Genomic DNA, 19,749 nt, shown 5'->3' on the forward strand with positions numbered 1-19,749 from the left:
TTCCTGAGTAACGGTTGTGTCTTAGGACAGTAAAACCTCATTGAATTTAACATAGAGATGCACACATTGATGATTCATTAAAACACCCGGGCAAGCTGAATCTATTTCCTCTCATTACACAGGGCTGGGAAACATGGATCTGCCCCCGTGACATTGCTGCAAGGACCACGAGTGAAACCCAAGATCCAAAGGGGACCGGAGGGGACTCCACACTGAAGGCATCTGAGAGCATCGCTTGTCACGTGAGCCGGCATTAATAAAACAAGACCACAAACTCCGAGACTAAAGCAAGGCAGTGTGTGTGTATCAAAGAGCTTGAGGCGGTTCATTATAATTCCAATTAACGTAGAAAAGTTAATAACCAAAAGAGAATACATCAGACTTTAAACAAATGAGAAGGGGGAGGGGACGAGACAAAAGGTATCTTTATACTGGAGCCCAAATCCCAGCTGCTACAAAAGCAAAGAAATAACAAATATTTAACATCTCTAAAAGTCCAGGCAGGTAGAACCTTCAACGGGAGCCAAGCCAGGGTGGGAAAGGAGCTGGGCTTTGCATGGGGATCCTTATTTTTGCTTAAATGGTGTGCTGGGTTTGGAAGGGCCAGAAATCATTCACACAAAGGCAAAAAGTGAAGCGAAGCGAAGAGAGAGGGGTTTAATTTCTGGCCGTTTGGGTGAAATTAGTGTTTTCTCTGGCATTTAGCTTTGCAGGGAAAATATTTCAAACACTGTCAATATTACTTAATGCCTGGGAGCTCAGACGAGGCCCTGCTTGTGGTCAGGGCTCCTTTGTGCTAACTGCATCGTTAGAAAGCAGAAGAGCAAATCTCAAAGCCTGCAGCATCTCCCATTTGCCTTCCTGTTCCTGAGATACTCCACATCATGGGATAATTATCTAAATAATCAGTGCGGGGTGGATATTCTCTCCTTGTCCCATCCCAGAGTGATCCCATCCGAAAGAAGCAGCACATCCCAGGTGCTGGCTGCCCGGTGCTAAACTCTGTACTGCACTGATGAAAAACTCCCAGGAGGAAAACACAGACAGCGACACTGACCCACACTTGGTCACCACGTCCTCAGCAGCCGCAGGACCGGAGAGCCAGGGCAGCACTGCTGGACTCTTGTTTCTCCCGGGTGCTCTCAGGGGTGAAATCCGGGCAATGCCAGCGCTGCAAAGCCCCCCGGGGCTGCCGGGGTGAGGGTCCCATTCCCTGGCACCGCTGGCTGGGGAAGAGCAGCCCGGAGCTGCCGGGGCAGGAGCCTGAGAAGGGCTGAGTTCTTTTCCCAGGACAGTTATTAACCAAAAATGTAATTTTCCACCTGGAAAAGTAAATTGAGTCCCTGAGGTGCCCTTCACAGGCGATATATCCCTGTGGGGTATTTTGGAGGAGGATAGGAGAAGGGATTCATAATCCCCAGCAGTCAGTACACTTCCTCACTGCAGTCCCCATCGGCTGCCTGCTCCAGCCATCGTGACTGAGTCTGTTCCTGTTCCCCGCATCCTCTGAGGCACTCGGATGAACAGTACGGCACGCTGCTAATAACGTGCCGTTCATTCTAATTTTCTTCCCTGATTTCTTTGAGCATTAACAAGCTGGGGTGACTCTGCTCTGGTTTGTACCCTTTCTGTCCCCAGCTGCTGGGAGCCTGCGGGGCTGTCTCCAATGCTGGGGTGTGCAGGAAAGACCCTGTGAGATGCCAGGACCCCAGCTCAGCACTGCCAGGCTGGTTCTACCCTGGTAAAATAAACTCTTGCAAAATTTTCTTGGAGATGTGATCACAATTACATGTAAAACTATTATTAACAGGTTAAAAAATGGATGGAGACTGAGATGCGAAGAGAACGGCCATCTCCTACAGCGTCTCTGGCTGAGCTATCGGGCTGGCTTGCTGGAGCAGAAGGCACCATTGCCACCACCCAAAAAGGACATGTCCTCTCCTGGGACCCTCCCTCTGGACCTGCTCTGACACCTCCAAGATCTCCAGCAAACGACACCGCAGTTGGCTCAGAGAGGTTCATTTTAAACCCCGCAGCGACTAAAGGACCGCGGGGCTCTCGGTCGCTTGACTCGGCTCAGCTTTCGGCAGCATCTCATGCAAACGCGTCCCCGGGGAGGCCAAAAATAAATAAACACAGAAATGGCTTCCCGGACTTCGTGCCATTGGCGGGGCCTCGGGGGGGGGGGAACGTGCAGCCGGACGGGTCCCCGTGGTGCAGCCCAGACCTCGGCACAGCCTGAGCAGCACGCCGCAACAGGGTTTGGGGGGAGCCGAGCGGTCCCCAGGGTGTGTTTGGGCCAGCCGACCTCCAAGCCATGAACCTGTGTGGTTACTCAGAAGAGCAAAAAGAAAACAGGGATGCACACAGTGATACCCTGACCTGCATCCAGCAGAGCGTGGGCAGGGAGCGGGACCGGGACTGTGTCTGGCAGCTGACCCTGGGCTTTGATCCCCCCAGTCTGGCCACTTTTTGGGTGGTAAGTGGTCCCAGGCTGGGGGACATGGGGATCTGTGGCTGGGGTTGCTCGTGGGGCTATCCCGGAGCTTTTGCCCCACAGAGGGCAGGCAGGGCTGGCTGCAGAGCTGGGCGAGAGGCACCGCAAGCAGGGCAGAGCATGTCCGCACAGGGCTCTGCAAGAGCAGCTTGCAAGTAAACAGCCCTTTCCAGCCACTAAGGAAGATTTAAGAGCGAATAACATCAGCCCAGTCGAATTCAATTGCTATTGATAATGTCCATGTGCAATTAGAGCCAATTAAGGGGAGGCAGGGAATGACAAGTGTTTGGCCAGGAGGTGGGGGGGGGTCAATACAACAAACCAATTTCCCAACAACCAAATGCAATTAAAGAGTATCACTTACCCGGCTTGCCCAGGAGGGCCAGCGCATAAATGGGCAAAGCCAGGCGCACGGGTGCTGTCCTGCCCGGCATGCAGACTTCCAGGAGCAAGCCCTGCTCCTGCCCCAGCTTCAAGCTGCGGGAAGTGGCATCCATGTATTTCACCATGATCGCGGTGTTCCTGGTCATCTTGGTGGTGGCCCTGCAGGGCTCAGTGCCCCGCGGGAGTGATTTTCCCTACAAGGTACCCCTCGATCCCCAGGGGCTGCTCGAGCTCTCCTGGAATGTCAGCTATCCCGAGCAAGCCGTGCATTTCCAGCTCCTTGTCCGGGACCTGCAGTTCGGGCTCCTCTTTGGGATGTCGGACAGGGGCGAGTTTGAGAACGCGGACCTCGCCGTGCTCTGGAGCGACGGGCACAATTCCTATTTTGGGGTGAGTCGCTTGTGTGTTTGCATGGCTGCTTTTGGGGTTGCATTCCCGTGGGTGAATCTGGCTCGTGGTTTGAAAGAGTGGGGATGGTCCAAGGCACGGTGCACGCTGGACCGCTCCCGCTGCTCAGGTGGAAGGGGTCCAAAAGGGCTTGGAGGCTTCTATCCCAGAGGGACCCACAGATCAGGTCTATGCTATGGGTTTGGCATTGAATCTTAAACCCAAAGAGAAAAGAATAAATAAGTACAGCAGCACATCGGCAAGGCTGAGTGGAACCAGAACCTGGATGTCTCTGCTGTGCTTAGCTGCAAAGAGCTCCAACAGGTGGTTGTACAGACCAGCTCACACTCACACACGTGCACACACACACGCAGGATGCGTCAACACCTTGGTTCACTTGTGTGCTGCTGTCAGTCACATTAAAAATTAACCGCAGCTCCCGTTAATGACTTTGAGACAGCGCAAAAGTTATCAGCCAGAAAAGCTGCTCCTGCCAGCACCAATAACCCAGCTGCGAGTCGCGTTCGACGCTATCGCAGAGATCAACAGGACAGAGGAAAACACAACCTGACGGCTGCCTGCCAGCGGCGCGGTGTTATCAGAAATTAAACATGCAAATGTATTTGGGCGGTATGTAAACAGCTGGTGGTAGCAGATGGGGGGGAACTCATTTCTAATTTTGCGGTTTGATATTGCTACTGCAAATCGCTGTCCTTTCTGACACAGTCCGTTTGTCCAGGTTCTTGTTCGGTTTGTCTTTCCACCGGGGCTGCAGTTACAGTAACTACCCCTGTGCTCTCCAGCAGCAACCTATCCCCAGCCCACCACGTTAGGCTTATTGCAATTGCGCTTGGCTGCAGAAAGCAATTCACATTTTTCCCCGTGCGAGGCTTTCCAGTAAGTTAAATCTTACCTCTCTGCTTACTTCAAATTAACCATAAAATACATTCTTTCACAATCAGCCGCAATGTGATCTGCAGGGTGCAGAAGGATGAAAAGGATGAAAAGAAGAGCTTATTATCTGTACTGTTTTCCTGCTAATTACCAGCCATTCAGGATGTGTGGTGGCCCAAATGCTACAGTATTTCACAGTATCATGTTAAAAAAACATAAAGGATCATTTCTAATCTGCCTTCATGCGCTCACCGTAAGACAAACAGCACGGAATTAAACACCGGGCAGCATTTGGGCTTTCTCTTTCAGTTGGTGCTGAACAGCATCTTGCAAGGAGATTTCTATAAATCTCTCCAGTCCTGGTTTTCTCTCTCCCAGCAGCCTTTCTTCTGGATAAGTATGTCAGCTGTTAAAAAGATCCAAATTTGCTTAACCCCCCATGTACTATGAGATTAATTTGCACACCATATTCCTATGAAAACAAATGTCATGCTAGCTTCATGTGGCTGATTCTACTCTCCCGCTCTAAGGACAATATGTTCTCGAAATATCACTCCATACTTCTGGCTGAAATGATGCCAAGATGCTTTATTCTTTTTCTTCTGCTTTTTTCCCCCAAGATAAGAGAACTCATGCCACTTGTAGTGTGTACAGCAAGGTACTTCTTAGGTGCCTTTTCTCAGTAAATAAAAGATATCAACGGGAGATGCAAAAGATCAAGACAACAACACTGTTCAGGTCCAAATTATTGCAGGATTTTATACTCCAAACCTTCAAATCCCTAAGCACAGGAGTAACCTACTGCTTTGCTTCTCGGAGTGTCGTTGTCACCATTGTCAACAATGAGCAGATTTTGGGAGGCTTTGCTGGGCTGCTGAAACAATCTGGCCACAACAAATTAAGGATTTTGAAGAGGGGTACTGATTTCTAGGGCTGACACTACAGCTCAGCAAGGGGCTGATCTTAAATTGAGAGCAGCTGGTTTGTGGCAAGGGGCTTGGAGAGCACATCACCCCACCCCCCCCCCACCCCGAGAAGGTGCCCCCAGCCAAATACACCCAAAACACAGCACAGACCGACGCAACACCTTCATGCATCCCCGCAGGCTTTCCTCTCCCTGCGTCCTTTCCCCCAGTCGCATCTCAACTTGTAAAGGTCTTTCTGCAGCCTATTAATTCTGGATCACGTATTTCACAGGTCTGCCTGTGCCGAGCACCAAAGGTCTCATGGCAGGGGCCGTGCCGGCACGGCTCTGCCCGTGGGCTGCTGGAGGGGGGCACGGGGCAACCAAAACACGGGATCCCTCCACCTTTGGGATGCCGAGGGTGAACGAACCGGAGGGTGAACAGAAGGATCTCACGACCCGTGGTACCGCTGGAGGTCACCGCCATGGGCTCCTCGGGCTGAGCGGGGCCAGTGGAACCTCCCAGTTTAGCTGGGTGCTCTTCCTCCCGCAGGATGCCTGGAGCGATGCCAAGGGGCAGCTCCACATGGACTCGCAGCAGGACTACCAGCTCCTCGGGGCTCGGAGGGCTCCTGAGGGTCTCTACCTCCTCTTCAGAAGAGCCTTCAGCACCTGTGACCCCAAGGACTACCTTATAGAGGTACGGCATCGCCCTTGCCCTGCTATAGCACCAGCAAGCCCCGGCTCAGCCCTGGGGCAGAGCTCCAAACCCCAACCTGCATGGTTATATCCGACCAGTGTTTTGTTTCGGGGACAGCATCAGGCGTTTGTGCTGTCTAAGGCAGAAAGGAAGTGTGCTACAGATGTCAGTCCTGGGACATGAGTAATGTTTGGCACGATCTATTTACAACCCCTTATAAACCTCTATAAAGTGTAGATTTTAGCTCGTTTGCATCATCCACTCCTGTTAAGCATGTGTTAGGTCTATATAAATACCCTCCTGCATCACTCCGGTTTGCAGTCTGGAGCCAACTGTTTGGAGTGTTACAAAGAGGTGTTGGTTTTGTTCAACAGGAGGCAAAGAGGAGGGTTGCGGCAGGAGCCAGAGCAAAGGGACGGCAAATAGAGCCGCTGCGGCGTGCTTGTGTGTGGTTCGGTGAAGTCTCTCTGGGTCTGCGTTCACCGCTCCCCCGTGAGATGGGATTTGAGGGAAACCTTCCCAGTGGGGATGTCGAAGAGTTTCAGGGCATCAGCTATGGACGCTGGGTGCGGGCAGGAATTGGTGCAAGGCTCATTTCAGATAAAAGCCTTTGGTGGGCAGGATATTTTAAAGCCAACGTGGGCATCGAGCATCCTTGAGTTTTTGTTGCTGGTTTTCAAAAGCCTGTCTTGTGGTGAGAAACGTCTACTGTCTGCCAAAACACAGAGAGCCCTGGAGGAAAAAATTCTATGTGTGAACTGGGAAAAGACTTGCAGGTCTTTATTCTCTGATCCTTTAAGAAAAAAATATTCTCTTTTTCCTTTCTTCCTTATCTCCTGTCCAGAGCTCACTGGGTTCAGCAGCAACTTCCCTGCTTGCAGGAGACTTTCAGCAGAGCTTCTTGTGGTACCCCCCCACCAACAGAAGCTGGGATAAAGGGAGGATTTCAGGGAGAAGTTTTGTTTCTGGTGTTCCACCCCAGGCTGCTGCCTGTGGCCATTGCTGGGGCCAGGCTGCAGGGTGGGATGAGCCCTGAACTGATGTGGTTGTCTCAGCCTGGAGCTCAGAAGGGTTGAGGGACTCTGAAAGAGCACAGAGGAGATGCTCCCCTTAAGGAACTGATGCCATCTAGGGAAAACTTTTCAGACTCTCCCAACTGGTAGGGAACTCTCTGTGATCACGTCAGCCAAAGAAATGCCCTGAAATCTACAGTCTTCCTGGGCCAGCACAGCAAAGTCAGCTACTGGTGAAGTCAGGGTGGCTTCCCATCTGGGCATGGGTCAAAAGGCCCATTCCTGGATTCATGCCACCAATACTGGTGCGAATAGTCCATGCAGTTCACGTTCCTGCATGAAAAAACTACCTGATACACTTTGCTCTTGCTTCAGGATGGCACTGTGCACCTTATCTACGGGATCCTGGAGAAACCAGTCCATTCCCTCCAAGCCATCAACATCTCTGCCATCCACAGGGGACTGCAGAGGGTGCAGCTGCTAAAGCCCAACATCACCATCCCTGAACTGCCCAGCGACATGAAGACCATGGAGATAACGGCCCCTGATGTTGTCATTCCCAGCCAGGAGACAACCTACTGGTGTTACATGGCAGAGCTTGCAGAAGACTTCCCCAAACATCACATTATCATGGTAAGAGGCAGGAGAAGAGGGTTGCTTTCCCTGGTAGAGAGCAGCAATCGTGTTCCCATTTAGCCATTCTGGAAAGTCCACCTCTTCCCTGCCCTTTCACAGGGAGGCTTTCAGACCCATACGTCTTTCCCAACATGGTACCAAAACATCTCCCAGAGCCATCCCACCAGCCAGTAGCATCCTCCTGCCTCCCAGAGAGCCCAAAATCAGAAGTTTCTCAGCAGAAGGCGGCAGGTTGGCGACTTTCCACCCAGCACATCGAACAGGTACCAGGGCAGGCTCAGAGCAGCCCCCTTGCAGAGCTGATCCCCTGCAGAAGGCAGAGCTGTAGCCATCAAGGACAGATCCGTGGCAGGATTATGGCACACGGTGAGCCATGAGGAATATATAAACATGGGAAAAAAAGGAACAGGGCTGGTGAGAGCAGGGCAGAGCGAGCCAGGATATGAACTGGCTTCTAAAAGATTAGGCGTACTCCAAAAAAAAAAAAAAAAAAAAAAGGGTTACAGACAAAAATCTAACTTGTGTGCATTGCCCAGACATGTTGCATATGCTTGGGTCACCTCCCTCAAAGGAGAGGCTGAAACCTGCAGACAGCCCAGTGCCAGGGAAAGGCAGGCGTAACGCCAGTCTGACCGCCCATCAGGAGCTGCTGGGAGAGCATCGCCCCGGCAGGCGCGGAGGTGGCTCGGCAGATGACCTGGCACACCCCGAGTCAAAACCACACAACGGGGAGAGGGAAAACCTGACACGCGAGCCGAAGCTAGTGCTTAGTGATTTATAGGGGAGAGACGACATTGCAAAGGAAAACTCAGAAGGAGGATTTTCTCTCCAACAGATGGTGTGAAATGAATCATCTGTGTGTAAGTAAAAAGTGCGTAACTCCTGATACCTTCCCGCTGCTGCAGATCATTTCTACAGCTGGCGCTTTTAGCCAGAGCTGTTCCTCAGGCTTGTTTGAAGTCACTCTTTCTATCCCAAATCCCCCTCCCCGTGCCCTGAGCAGCTGTTGGCTAGAAATGAAACCCAATAGCTGCAGGCAGAGCTACTGCAACATGGCCAGGACCCCCTTTAGGAAAAAGCAATGCCCCCAGGGTCACCTCAGCCCTGCAAAACTGGGAAAGGACTCAGTCATCACAAAGCAGACCAAGATCTTCTGCTGATCAGGCACATCTGTCGCTGGAGAAGGGATGAGATGTTTCTCTGTGGGTTCTCGTGGACTCTGGGTTGGTCCCAAAACCAACCAAGAGCTCTTGGCCCTTGGTGTTTCATGCCCAAAGCAACCTTCTCTCCCCATCACATGGCAGAAACTGTCTCCCATTCAGTAACAGGTAGCAGACATACCTGCCTTGGGTTTCTTGTGGAGCCTGCACAGACAGCAGCCCCCAGGGATGGGCTCTCAGCACGGTCTTAATGTGTCCTCCTTCTTGGATGCTGCTTTGCAGTATGAGCCAGTGATCACAGCAGGCAACGAGGCCCTGGTCCACCACATGGAAGTCTTCCAGTGCGCTGCCGAGTTCGACAGCTTCCCCCATTACAATGGGCCCTGCGACTCCAAGATGAAGCCAGACCGGCTCAACTACTGCAGGCACGTGCTTGCAGCATGGGCCATGGGAGCACAGGTGGGTGCGAGATGGGACCCACCGTCCTGGGTGAAAACTTTGCTCCTGGGTGCTTTCCTGCTGCCTCCCAACCCTTCCCAATCCCATCTTGGGATCACCCCATGCGGGCTGCCCCAACCCCGTTCTCTGCTGGGATTTGGGTTCAGCCCTGTCTGACCTCCCCATCCAGCCCCTGGATGTGTCTGAGTTTCCACCTCACCCCAGCCCACCTCCTCGGTGCCATAAATCGGTGCGATGCTCCTACTCAGTGATTATGCCATTGCATGTGCATGCTGGCATGTGAGAAGCCTTTGGAAGCAAGACCAGCTCACCAAGCACAACCAAGAGCACAAGTCACGTCCCTCAGCCCATGGCGAGGGTCAGGATTATGCCCAGACATTTCAGCCTTGTCCCCAGGAAAGCCACCCTACCGCTCCCCTAACACCCTCCCTCTGCTTCCAGGCTTTCTACTACCCCAAAGAAGCAGGTCTTGCCTTTGGTGGCCCGCGATCCTCCAGATATTTGCGCCTCGAGATTCATTACCACAATCCCCTGGTGTTCAAAGGTGAGTGGGCGCACGGTGATGCCCAGTGCCTCCCCAGTGAGGCAGTGGCAGGAGAGCTGAGTAAATGCCAGGGACTGCCACCCTGCTGGGGAGGGCTCCACGTTTCATACAGAAGAAGTCTTGGCCAAAATCATAGCCCTGTTTGCAACTTTCTGGAGACCTGATGGTCCAGATCTGTCCTAGCGGGAGGAATACATTAAATCCCCACCATGCTGCCGCCTTGCTGGTCTCAGCAAAGTCATCCTCACCACAGGCATGCCCAGCAGCGGGGAGGGATGCTCGGGGAAGGAAGCCTGGCTGAACCTGCAGCCCTGCAGGCAGAAAACTGCACCAACACATCGTTCCTGCAGGGCCACGATCCAAGGCAACATGGGTATTTAGCTGGGCTGTCACAGGGTGTCCCTCCAATTTCTGTGCAAAGTGGTGGTGGTGGGTCTGAGCTCAGAGCTCAGAGCAACAGCGGTGCCAAAGTCACCAGAGACACAGCACCAGCCTGGCTGGGGATGGGGGGAATTTAGATGTTGTTTTATTGGTACTCCTGCTTCGATAACATTGTCAGGAGACACATTTAAAAAAAAGGATTCCAAACAACCCGGTTTCTTCATTAACATAAAAACAAGTAGCGTCTTGACTAACCAAGTATATTTTTAGAAGACCAGAGCATATGTACTGTAGATCAATCATAGCACATTCGGCAACTCGAGAAGAAACACGTCTATAAATATGGAGCTCATGTCTTTCATAATTTATCTGGTTTTGCGTGTTAACCAATAGTGTCTCCCCCGTTCTTCTCATCCCTGGGTGGGCTCCAGCCCAGAGACAGGCAGTTCAAAGCCAGCCTGAACCCCTCCTGACCTACTGAACCTGCCCTTTCCTTCTGCTCGCAAAGCTGGGTGGCAAACGGGAGCCAGAGCTCGGCTTTGCATCTCAGCAGAGCTGGCTGCTGCCTCTGCCTGCCCCATGGTCAGCATCTGCCAGGGCACATCATAGGCACAGGGTCTTCTCCAGCTCCTGAGGGGAGGTTAAATGGAGCAATCATCTCAAATGCAAGAGAGACCAGAAACCTTCCAAATGCAAGGAGTACTTGCTCCATAGGCATGTCTCCTCCTGCCAGGCCCCCAATAACAGCATAGCCTTAGCTTTTTGGATGTATCAGTTAAAGAATATGCAATGAGCCATATTTCTGAGAGAGTTCTCCAAAGCACCCCATGATCTGTCCTTCTGCTTTGGGCTCTCCAAAGACACTCCTTACTACGCTCTCTTGGGAGAAATTCAACCTCAGGTCAGTGACCTCTCTAGGAGACCAGGCACATATCTGGGGCCACTCCATAAAGCCTTGCATGAAAATATCTAGGATTTAAAACCAATAAGAACCACACACATGAAGAAGGCTGCAAGCGAGAGGCTGACGCATCTCTCCCCACTGCAGCACAGCATCATTTTTCACGCCTGACCTTGTCCCGGCAGCCGTCACTTCTCCCACGGTGACTTGCAGCCTTGTCCTCTCACCTGCCAGGTCGCCGCGACTCCTCGGGGATCCGTCTCTACTACACGGCCACCCTGCGACGCTACGATGCCGGCATCATGGAGTTGGGCTTGGTCTACACGCCGGTGATGGCCATTCCCCCTGGAGAGGATGCCTTCCTCCTCACGGGCTATTGCACCGACAAATGTACCCAGCTGGTGAGTGCCTGTCCTCTCCACCTGGCTTCACCTTGGAGAAGAGAGGTTGCAAATGGCTTTTCCCAGGTCCCAGCCAGCAGTGATATGGCACCGAGCTCCGGGCTCCCAATTCCCAGTTTTAAACTCCCCGAGCCCCTTACCATGAGGTTGCGCTGGAAAGAAAAATCTGCCGTGTACAACAAACAGCAAGCAGCTGGTTGGGATGTGCTGAATCCCCCTCAAAGCAGCTCTCCTGGGGAGCCATCTGCTCCGGCTCCCCAGGATACCATTCCCATAAAACTTACTGCCGAGCTGGCCGTGCCCCGGCGGTGCTTTCCCTCACGGAGATGGGAAGATTGGCCTCTGCTGCCAAGGAGCTCGCCAAGAACTCTCTCAAAGATAGTTTCAAAATGCCCACCTTGCCCTCAGGGAAGTTTTAGTGGATGTTTTTGTAGGGCCTACCCAAAAGGAATCATTTGTGCCACCACTAACGAACATAGGGAAGCAAGCAGCGTCAGGCTCAGCTGCTCCTGCTGACTTAGGGCACAGCGGCGCGTACAATGGATTTGGCAGCGGATCGAGCATCTGTCCCTCTGCAGGGAGCTCGCTTCTACGCTGCTCCAGGGGTACAGCAATCCCCTAAACGGGGAACCAGCACAGGGACGGCCGGTCTCAAGCACACAGCAAAGGGATGCACGGGAGGGGAGAGGGATGGGGTCAGGCACGGGGGCTTGAGCCGTCCTTCTCCCAGGCTTTGCCCGCTGCCGGCATCCGCATCTTCGCCTCCCAGCTCCACACTCACCTGGCAGGAAGAAAAGTGGTGACGGTGCTGTCCCGGGATGGGAGAGAGCGGCAGGTCGTGAACGCCGACGGTCACTACAGCCCTCATTTTCAGGTAGAGGGGTCTGCAGGGGCAGCGGGGGGGTCCTGGCTGGATGTCACCCATGGGGCTGCCCTGGGCACAGAGCCACCGCGTTGCTCTGATGCGTCCCTTTTCCTTCCCTCCCAGGAGATCCGCATGCTGAAGGAGGTGGTTGCAGTTTTTCCAGTGAGTGGCTCCAAAACCCGTGGTGGCTTCCAAACAGCACGAGACCTTCCCCTCACCCCACTGCCCTGAGACCCCCTGCCTCCTCTACATCACCTCATGCCCTCCACCGCTGGCAGCCCCTGCCCATGCACGGACACCCGCAGCCATCTGGGACCCCCTGGGGGGGCTGTGGGAGGACCCCCAGGTCATATCTGCCACTCCGGTGCGGATGCCTTGGGGACACCGGGGCCCATCTCATACGGTACCAAACCGGTGTGTGGGCAACCGAACCGTGCCGGCAGCTTAATTAAGCACCTAATTTAGCTGGGCTTCCTCTAGCAGAGGGGGGCTCCTCGGGGGGTGAGGGTGAACCATGCACGCACTGACGGTCCCCCCTCCCTCCTTGCTTGGTAGAAGGAGAGGAAGAGATTCGGCAGCGAATGTTGGGGGAGCAGGTGGTAAAACAGAGGCTGAGCGTGCCCCGGGGCTGTACGGGTGAGGAAGGACCCGGCTGCAAAGTGGAGGGCACCTACGGGAGCTGTCGTGCCCCAAGATGCTGCTCAAAAGACTCAGCACCCATTGAAACCGTACCCAGGTCTGTGCTCCGGGGTGTCCCCATGGGCCCCAGCACCGACCGTGGCAGGGAGGCAGTCGTGTCATCAAGTTGGGTAGAGGTTTGGCAATTCAAAATGTTGCCTAAGTGCATTTTTTTTAGGTGCTTCAGCCCTGCAGAAATTCTTAGAAAGTGAGGAAAGCAAGAAACACCATCCCTGGGATATGGCCCTAGGGAATCTTCCCCAGGGGATGCAAGTTTAGCAAGCGCTCCTGCAGCACCGCGGCCGGTGCTGGCGGGGAAACAGGCTGCCCACAGGCTGGCACTGCTACAGAGAGCAGAGATCTGCTATATTACAAACTCCCCGATCCCCAAATGTGCTGATCGGAGAGGGGAAAGCTCCGCACTCTCACACCTCCACGTGTCTGTGTTCGACCCCCCCCCCCACCAGGGTGACGAACTCATCACGACCTGCACGTACAACACGGAGGACCGGAGCCGAGCCACGGTGGTGAGCGCGGGGGCGAGTTCACCTGCATGCGTGGGGCTGGCGTGTGTTTGCACCCCAGGGTTGGGGGGCACCCGCAAAGCGAGCACCTGCATGAACCCGGGCTGAATCACAGCCAGAAACCGGAGGGAGGGTGGTAGAGAAGCGAGCCCGCAAGGCTCTGCTGCCTGCAGCGGGGATGTTAAGGTGCTAATTGAGAAGTAGCATGTGTCACTCTAATTCCCATCACAAACTGTTCCACCGGGGATTAATTGTAATTAAAGAGAAGTGGCGTTTTTTGACAGTGCATGTTATTTTCTTACATAGGCAGCAAAAAAAGAGCCTGTCAGAGGTACCATCAACAGGGACAAAGCTAAATATAGCAGAGGGATTATAGGAAATCTGCATTTTAATGTAAACCACACAATCTAGCCTGAAAGTCAGTCTTTGCATAAAGGGTGGATGGGCAGATGAGCAGAGTGCTGCCCATCCCATGCACCTGAAGGGGTGCATATATATATATATATATGTGTGTGTGTGTGTGTGTATGCACATGTGCACCTGTGCACGTACAGGTGTGAGCTTTGTGCCTTTGCAGCCCCTCTGCCCTCCCCGCTGCCCGTGCAAGCCCCGGCAGGGCAGAGCTGGACCCAGGTGCCAGCACTTTTGTGTCTGTGCCGCAGGGCGGGTTTGGCATCCTGGAGGAGATGTGCGTGAACTACGTGCACTACTACCCCCAGACGCAGCTGGAGCTGTGCAAAAGCGCTGTGGATCCAGGCTACCTGCATCGATACTTCAACCTCGTGAACAGGTACAGAGCCCCTGCATGGTGGTGCTAAGGGGAGAGGGACCATCGCAGAGCCCTTTGCCAGTAACATTGGGAAAAAAGTTTAAAAAGTGGGGTTTGAGGAGCTGGCTGTGCAGTAGGTGTGCGGGGGCACTCAGGCAGTGCAGGTTTTGGGAGCCGTGGCTGCGTGCTGGAGCTCAGTCCTGCCCTCCCCTGCCCCCAGAGCTGGCAGCCAAACCCAGGGCTTTAAGGATGGCTGTATAGCGAGAACCACCGGGAAGGGAGAGCATTCCCGAAGACGGACTTCCCGGCAAGAATCAGTGCATGGCCAAGTGCTTATGTGCAAAATACTTCTTATAACCCAAGGCAGACGCCAAGCATCCCTGCCAGAGAAGCAGGCTGCAGCTCATTCACCCATGATGAGAGGGGCGAGATGCTGACCTTGCACGGGCGTCCTATTCACGGGCAGTCCGGCTGGGCCCAAATCTTCCCTCGCAGGTACCGGCTGTGCTAGGCTCTCCCTGCTCCCAGCGCCGACTTCAGAGCCATTCCAGGCCGAGCTTTAGGCAGGGAGGAATTAGACACATCCAGCGCTGAAAGGGGACAGCACTGCTGCGTTTCAGTCTAGCATTTCTCCTGCCCCAGGTTTAACGACGAGGAGGTCTGCACGTGCCCGCAGGTCTCCGTCCCACAGCAGTTTTTCTCCGTCCCCTGGAACACATTCAACAGAGATGTGCTAAAATCCCTCTACGGCTTTGCTCCGATCTCGATGCACTGCAACAAATCCTCAGCCGTCCGGTTCCCGGTACGTATAGCTTCACAACCAAAGCTTCAAAGCAAAACTCCCAGCCGTGGGTAAAAAGCAGCTGGGCAGAGCTGTGCCACAGGGCGATCCCAATGAGACGGGTCAGGTCTCTGGTGCTCAGGACGCGGCTGTACCCGGCGGGCTCGGAGCTGCCCGGGGAACCCCGGCGTCAGCGGGACACTGAGCCCAGCCCGGACCTGGTGTTTAAGACAATATGGCACGAGCCCACCCTGGATGTGCTCGGCCAGATTCAATTAGGAGATGCATTTGCATAAAATGATTTTGAGGCTGCTTTCACTGAGTGTTAAAGCAGGGCTAGCTCCAGAACTGAGGAGAAATGTGAGGTGGTTTTTAGGATTTTGGCAAATTACATCAGGTCCCAGCAGAGCGAGCTCATTACGCACAGCATCTGTGCGGTCTCCAAAAGCAACGATCCAGCAAAATGTGAAGGATAAAGGGCCACGAAATCTTTAAAGAAAAACCAGGCCCAGCCATGACGGTCATGATGATGGTGATGAAGATTTAAAACCACTGATGGTCCCTATCACCATCAGTTCCCGACACCATTTATCAGTGTAATAAACTTACACAATACGTTACCCACTGCAGCACTGGAGAATGCCGAGCTGATTGCAGCGAAGACCATCAGCTTTCTCTCCTGGTAAATCCCCTTTAGCAAAGTCTGCTCTGGAGGCAAAAACCTTTCCAGTTCTCTGGGACTGGAGACCCAGCACCTCTCGGCCATGCAGAGCCCCACTGCAGGGACAGAAGTGGCGCAGAAGTTTTGTGCAGCAGCAGAATTGTAAATTAAGCCTCTTAATTACGGCCCAGGCAACTCTTGGTTTCAGAGAGGTCTGAGGAGCAGCCGAAGAAGAGACTTGAGTGGAGCAGATCTGATGCTGGCACAAAGTGGGTCACAAGCATCGCAGCAAGGGCGAAGGAGCTTTTCAGAGCGAGCCCGATTTTAAGACATCTCATTTATTCCACACCGTTTCTGCCAAGAGAAAAGCACCAGCTTCTAATTAAGCTCGTGTATTTGCAGTTCAGCGATCCCAAAGCTGACGAGATTTCTGGAAGGACTCAGTGCTGTTAATTATTGAGCAAAATCTCAAGGTACCGCCTGAGAGCGGCTGCGGAGACATCGCTGTCCCCGAGTCCCCAGCACCTGCAGGGACTTGCAGTAAACTCTCTATAATCTCTACATTCAGATTTCCACTCAAAAGCACTGAAAACAACTATCGAGACACTCCAGATACCTTTGATCTATCCCAAGAGCAGGGTGCTGGCGAGGTGCTAGCACAGGTTTTGGGACGTGTTGGCAGGGCAGAACGCCACAGCAGATGGGCTCATGGCTGGGGCTGAGCCCTGGAGCAGGCGCAGCCCAAACACGTTAACTGCTCTCTTAAGCCATAAGGTTCCAGGAAAATAGTCGTTTCTCCAGTTGGTACTTCCCTGTGATGCCGTCCCCTCTCCCATTGCTCCCCGTGTGCTTTTGGAGGGTCTCTCCATCCCCCTCCACCTTTCCCAAGGGGTTTTCCTGGTGCCGGTGCAGGCTCTGGCCCGTTTCGCGTGACATACTACAAGGAATTTCATCTGAAAACAGAAATTCAACTTTCATCTTCTTGCTGATGACTCACGGCTCTACCGCTCCTCTCCAGACCTCCCTCCTCCTGCTCACGCTGCGGCTCAGCCTCTCGCCGACATTTCCGCATGAGCGCGCGGCCGGCAGCCAAACCGTAGCATCACCGAACCAGAGCTCAGCCCAGTCTGAGCCCCCCTTCACCCTCGCAGCCCCTGCCTGCGTCTCAACCGGCCACTAATCCAGACTAACACTTCACATTTGAGCTAGATCCTGCCCGGCGGGCTCAGCCCTCGGCACTGTCTGAACCTGGCAGGTTGCTCCTTGCAGGGAGCATCCCCAAGACAAGGTGCCCCCATGCACGCACGGAGCTGGGGGTTTTATCCTGGCCGTGGTCACCTTGAGCCCTGATGGCTGTGACAGCCTTTCCCCGTGGCACCTCACCCAGGCTGCTGCATCCCTCCTGTTTTCACAGCAGCTGCACGTGAACATCCATGCTGGCACACTGCAAATGTCGCCTCCAACCAACCTTTCTGCCAATACCTGGTAGAGAGCATTTTTTCAGGGCTGGGCTGAGAGCACAGTGGGTTGGTGGGGCTCCCTGGTTTGAGTTGTCTCCATCTGATTTGGTGGGTAACACTTTTTGGGGTGGAAACTCCCTAACCGTGGTGGGTTTGTGCAACGTGGTGCACCGCAGACATCTGCGCCGCTAAAGGGATGCGTAGGTGCTTCTGCAATACAAATAATTAGTAACGTCTCATAAGAAAACAACCTGGTTTAGGCTAAAAACACTTCAAATATTAAAGATCATTCCATTTTTACAAAGAGGGAGAAACACAGAGTCTCCAAGTACCCGAAACCCTGACTTGATCTCACGGTGCCGATCTCTCTTGCAGGGCGAGTGGGAGAAGCAGCCGCTTCCCACCATCACCGAGAGGCTGCGGGAGCCCGTCCCTCGCTGCCCACCCGCCCCGGGGCCTCGGCCTGCAGCCCCCGTCCCCCTCAACCTGGGTGAGCTCAGGAGGGACTGACCCGATGCTCGCTCCCTCCACCATGATGGGAAGCACCTCCAGGCAGGAGCATCCACAGGGAACGTCGTCCCGTCGCTCTCCCGGCATCCCTACCCGCACAGCGATGCCAGCCGGTGCCCTGGCCCCAGCCTCCGGAGGGGGTTAGGGCTTACGAACTAGAGTTCAGAAAGTACTCTGGAGATGGAAAGCGCTATATTTAGTGTGTTATTAGCAATCCTGGCTCTGAGTAATACTGCTTTCCGCCCCCAGAATAATAATGTGAAGGTTTGCTATTGTGCCGAACCCAGCGAAGCCCCGGGGAGTGGGGGGAGAAGCGTGTTTTCCCACAGGGAAACTGAGGCACGAAGCAAAGACCTGTGTGGGAGCAGCATACAAGCCTTCCCAGCGCCCCACGGTTCCGTCTAGCTCGGGGCAGCTCCGCGGGTGCTCTCCCATGCCGGCACCCCCAGCAGGGACAGAGGGAGGGAGGGAGAGATGCCGCGATGCCCACCCAGCACTCGTGTCCCCGCTGCAGGGACTGCGGCTCCCCACCGCTCTCCTCCTCCCACTCCCCCGTGCTGGGGATTATTCGCCTTGACGCTACCAGATGCCAATGGCCAGGAATAAATGATACCTCTGTGATGGGGTTTAGAAAGGGGGAGGGACGCAGGGGAAAAGACAAACCTTTTGGCAGGAAAAATGACTCCATTAAATACCTAAATGTGAAAAAAAAATTTTTTTTTTAAAAATTGCTTTTTGCTGTTGAGCTCCAAAGGGAAAACACTTGGGAGGAGTGGAGGAAAGGCCGGTGGTGCTGCAGGAGAGCCTGTCCATCCCAGCCGGGCGCCTGATCCTGCTGCCCTGGGGGGGGTGGGATCCAGGGCAGGGTGGCAGCCGAAACCTGCCCTCCCGGCCACCTTGGGTTTAAGGAAAAACCTCAAGTCAGAGCACCGTGGATCAGAAAGGCCTTTTTGAAGCAAAAAATATCTTTGCAGGCATGCAATGGATCCCTGGCTCGGTGGGGAGGCAGCATGCTCGGTCCCTCGTTTATCCCCAGGAGAAACGGACAGGACTGCGGCCACCCCCTCCCTCTGCCTGGGCAGAATCAGGGAGTGCAATCACCTCCTATTCAGAGAAAAAAAAAATCATCCTAATCTTGTTTTTTAATGTTTCCAGTAAAACCAAAGCATTTGAGAGTTCAAACTCTTGCCCGTGGTGCTTTTTGCACGAGGCTAAGGAATTGAAATTGGCTCTGAAGAGGGTATAAACCAAGCAAACCTAGTCAAGGGAAATAAAGTGAAAAGCTTGCAGCGTGATTATTTCTTCAGGCGGGTGAAAACTTCAGCAGAGATCAGGCCCTTGCTGCGCCACTGAAGATGGAGCCCAGCAAGGGGACCAGAGCAAGGGACGATTTCGGGGACAGGCTGGGGGCAGCTGCCCCTTCCCTTCAGCAGCGGGGGGATCGCGGGCTGCATGCGTGCGATGAAAAACCTTCCCTGACACCTCCGAGACCGGCTCTGCGCTGCTGGAGGCATCCATCGGGATGCTAAAAAGAGCCACCTCCAAGGTGACCTTTGGGAAGATGCCAGCAGAGCAGATGGGACCGTGGAGCCGCCAGCGGCCGGGGGCCAAGGGCAGCCCTGGTGTCGGTGCCCCGGCTGGCGAGCTTACACCACAGAGCTGAGCTGGTCCCGCCTGTACAGGGAGCAGCCCAGAGGACACACAAACCCAAACAGTACTGGCAAAGCAGCTGCGGGCCAAAACACATTCCTGAAACTCTTCCTTCTATAAATTCAGAGGCTACATGCAGCAAGGACCCAGATTCCAATGGCACTTGCCTTTGGGAGTTTCTTTTATTCTCTGGGGCACGACACAAGAACGTCTCTCCAATTAGCATCAAGGGGCTGCACGGCACCACCATGTTTTTCTCATTTCAAACCCAGGGACTGGTGCAGGCGGGCAGCACTCCCTGGGCACCAACACGCTCCCATTGCCACGGCCAAAAACTGGGATTTGTCTTTACTCTCACCCTCCCACAAATGGACAAGGCCATCGTTCAGGTCTGGGGAAGATCGACCCTCCCTGCCTTCCGCACAGCCATCACACGCTGAGGCAGCGCTTGAGCACCACGAACAAAATTGGAGCAGGTATTGAATTCTTTGCGCCCCAGGGTTGATTTTTTTAAAGGGCCTCAGGTGCCAGTTACCACTGAAGGCAACAGAAGTTGGTGCTTAAAATCCCTCTGAACTTTGGAGCCACAG

General features: G+C 53.9%; 1 protein-coding gene across 1 annotated transcript; it reads left to right on the plus strand.

Annotated features, from left to right (window-relative positions):
• Positions 1-2,804: 2,804 nt before the first annotated feature.
• On the plus strand, positions 2,805-18,935 carry DBH (dopamine beta-hydroxylase). The gene is made up of 12 exons (XM_030000139.1): positions 2,805-3,271; positions 5,620-5,766; positions 7,155-7,412; positions 8,858-9,034; positions 9,476-9,578; positions 11,095-11,261; positions 11,992-12,135; positions 12,250-12,288; positions 13,272-13,331; positions 13,991-14,118; positions 14,740-14,899; positions 17,375-18,935. Exons 1-12 carry the CDS (start codon positions 2,891-2,893, stop codon positions 17,507-17,509), a joined length of 1,899 nt encoding a protein of 632 aa, XP_029855999.1. The 5' UTR covers positions 2,805-2,890; the 3' UTR covers positions 17,510-18,935.
• The last annotated feature ends 814 nt before the right edge of the window (positions 18,936-19,749 follow it).

Source organism: Aquila chrysaetos, chromosome 24 (genome assembly GCF_900496995.4).
Source record: "Aquila chrysaetos chrysaetos chromosome 24, bAquChr1.4, whole genome shotgun sequence".
NCBI lineage: Eukaryota > Metazoa > Chordata > Aves > Accipitriformes > Accipitridae > Aquila > Aquila chrysaetos.

What these genes read in the sequence shown, in the direction of transcription:
- DBH (XM_030000139.1), top strand. Translation starts at nt 2,891, where the DNA reads ATGGGCAAAGCCAGGCGCACGGGTGCTGTCCTGCCCGGCATGCAGACT. An exon ending in GGCACAATTCCTATTTTGGG is followed by an intron (nt 3,272 to 5,619) that starts GTGAGTCGCTTG and finishes TTCCTCCCGCAG; the next exon opens with GATGCCTGGAGCGATGCCAA. An exon ending in CAATCCCCTGGTGTTCAAAG is followed by an intron (nt 9,579 to 11,094) that starts GTGAGTGGGCGC and finishes CTCACCTGCCAG; the next exon opens with GTCGCCGCGACTCCTCGGGG.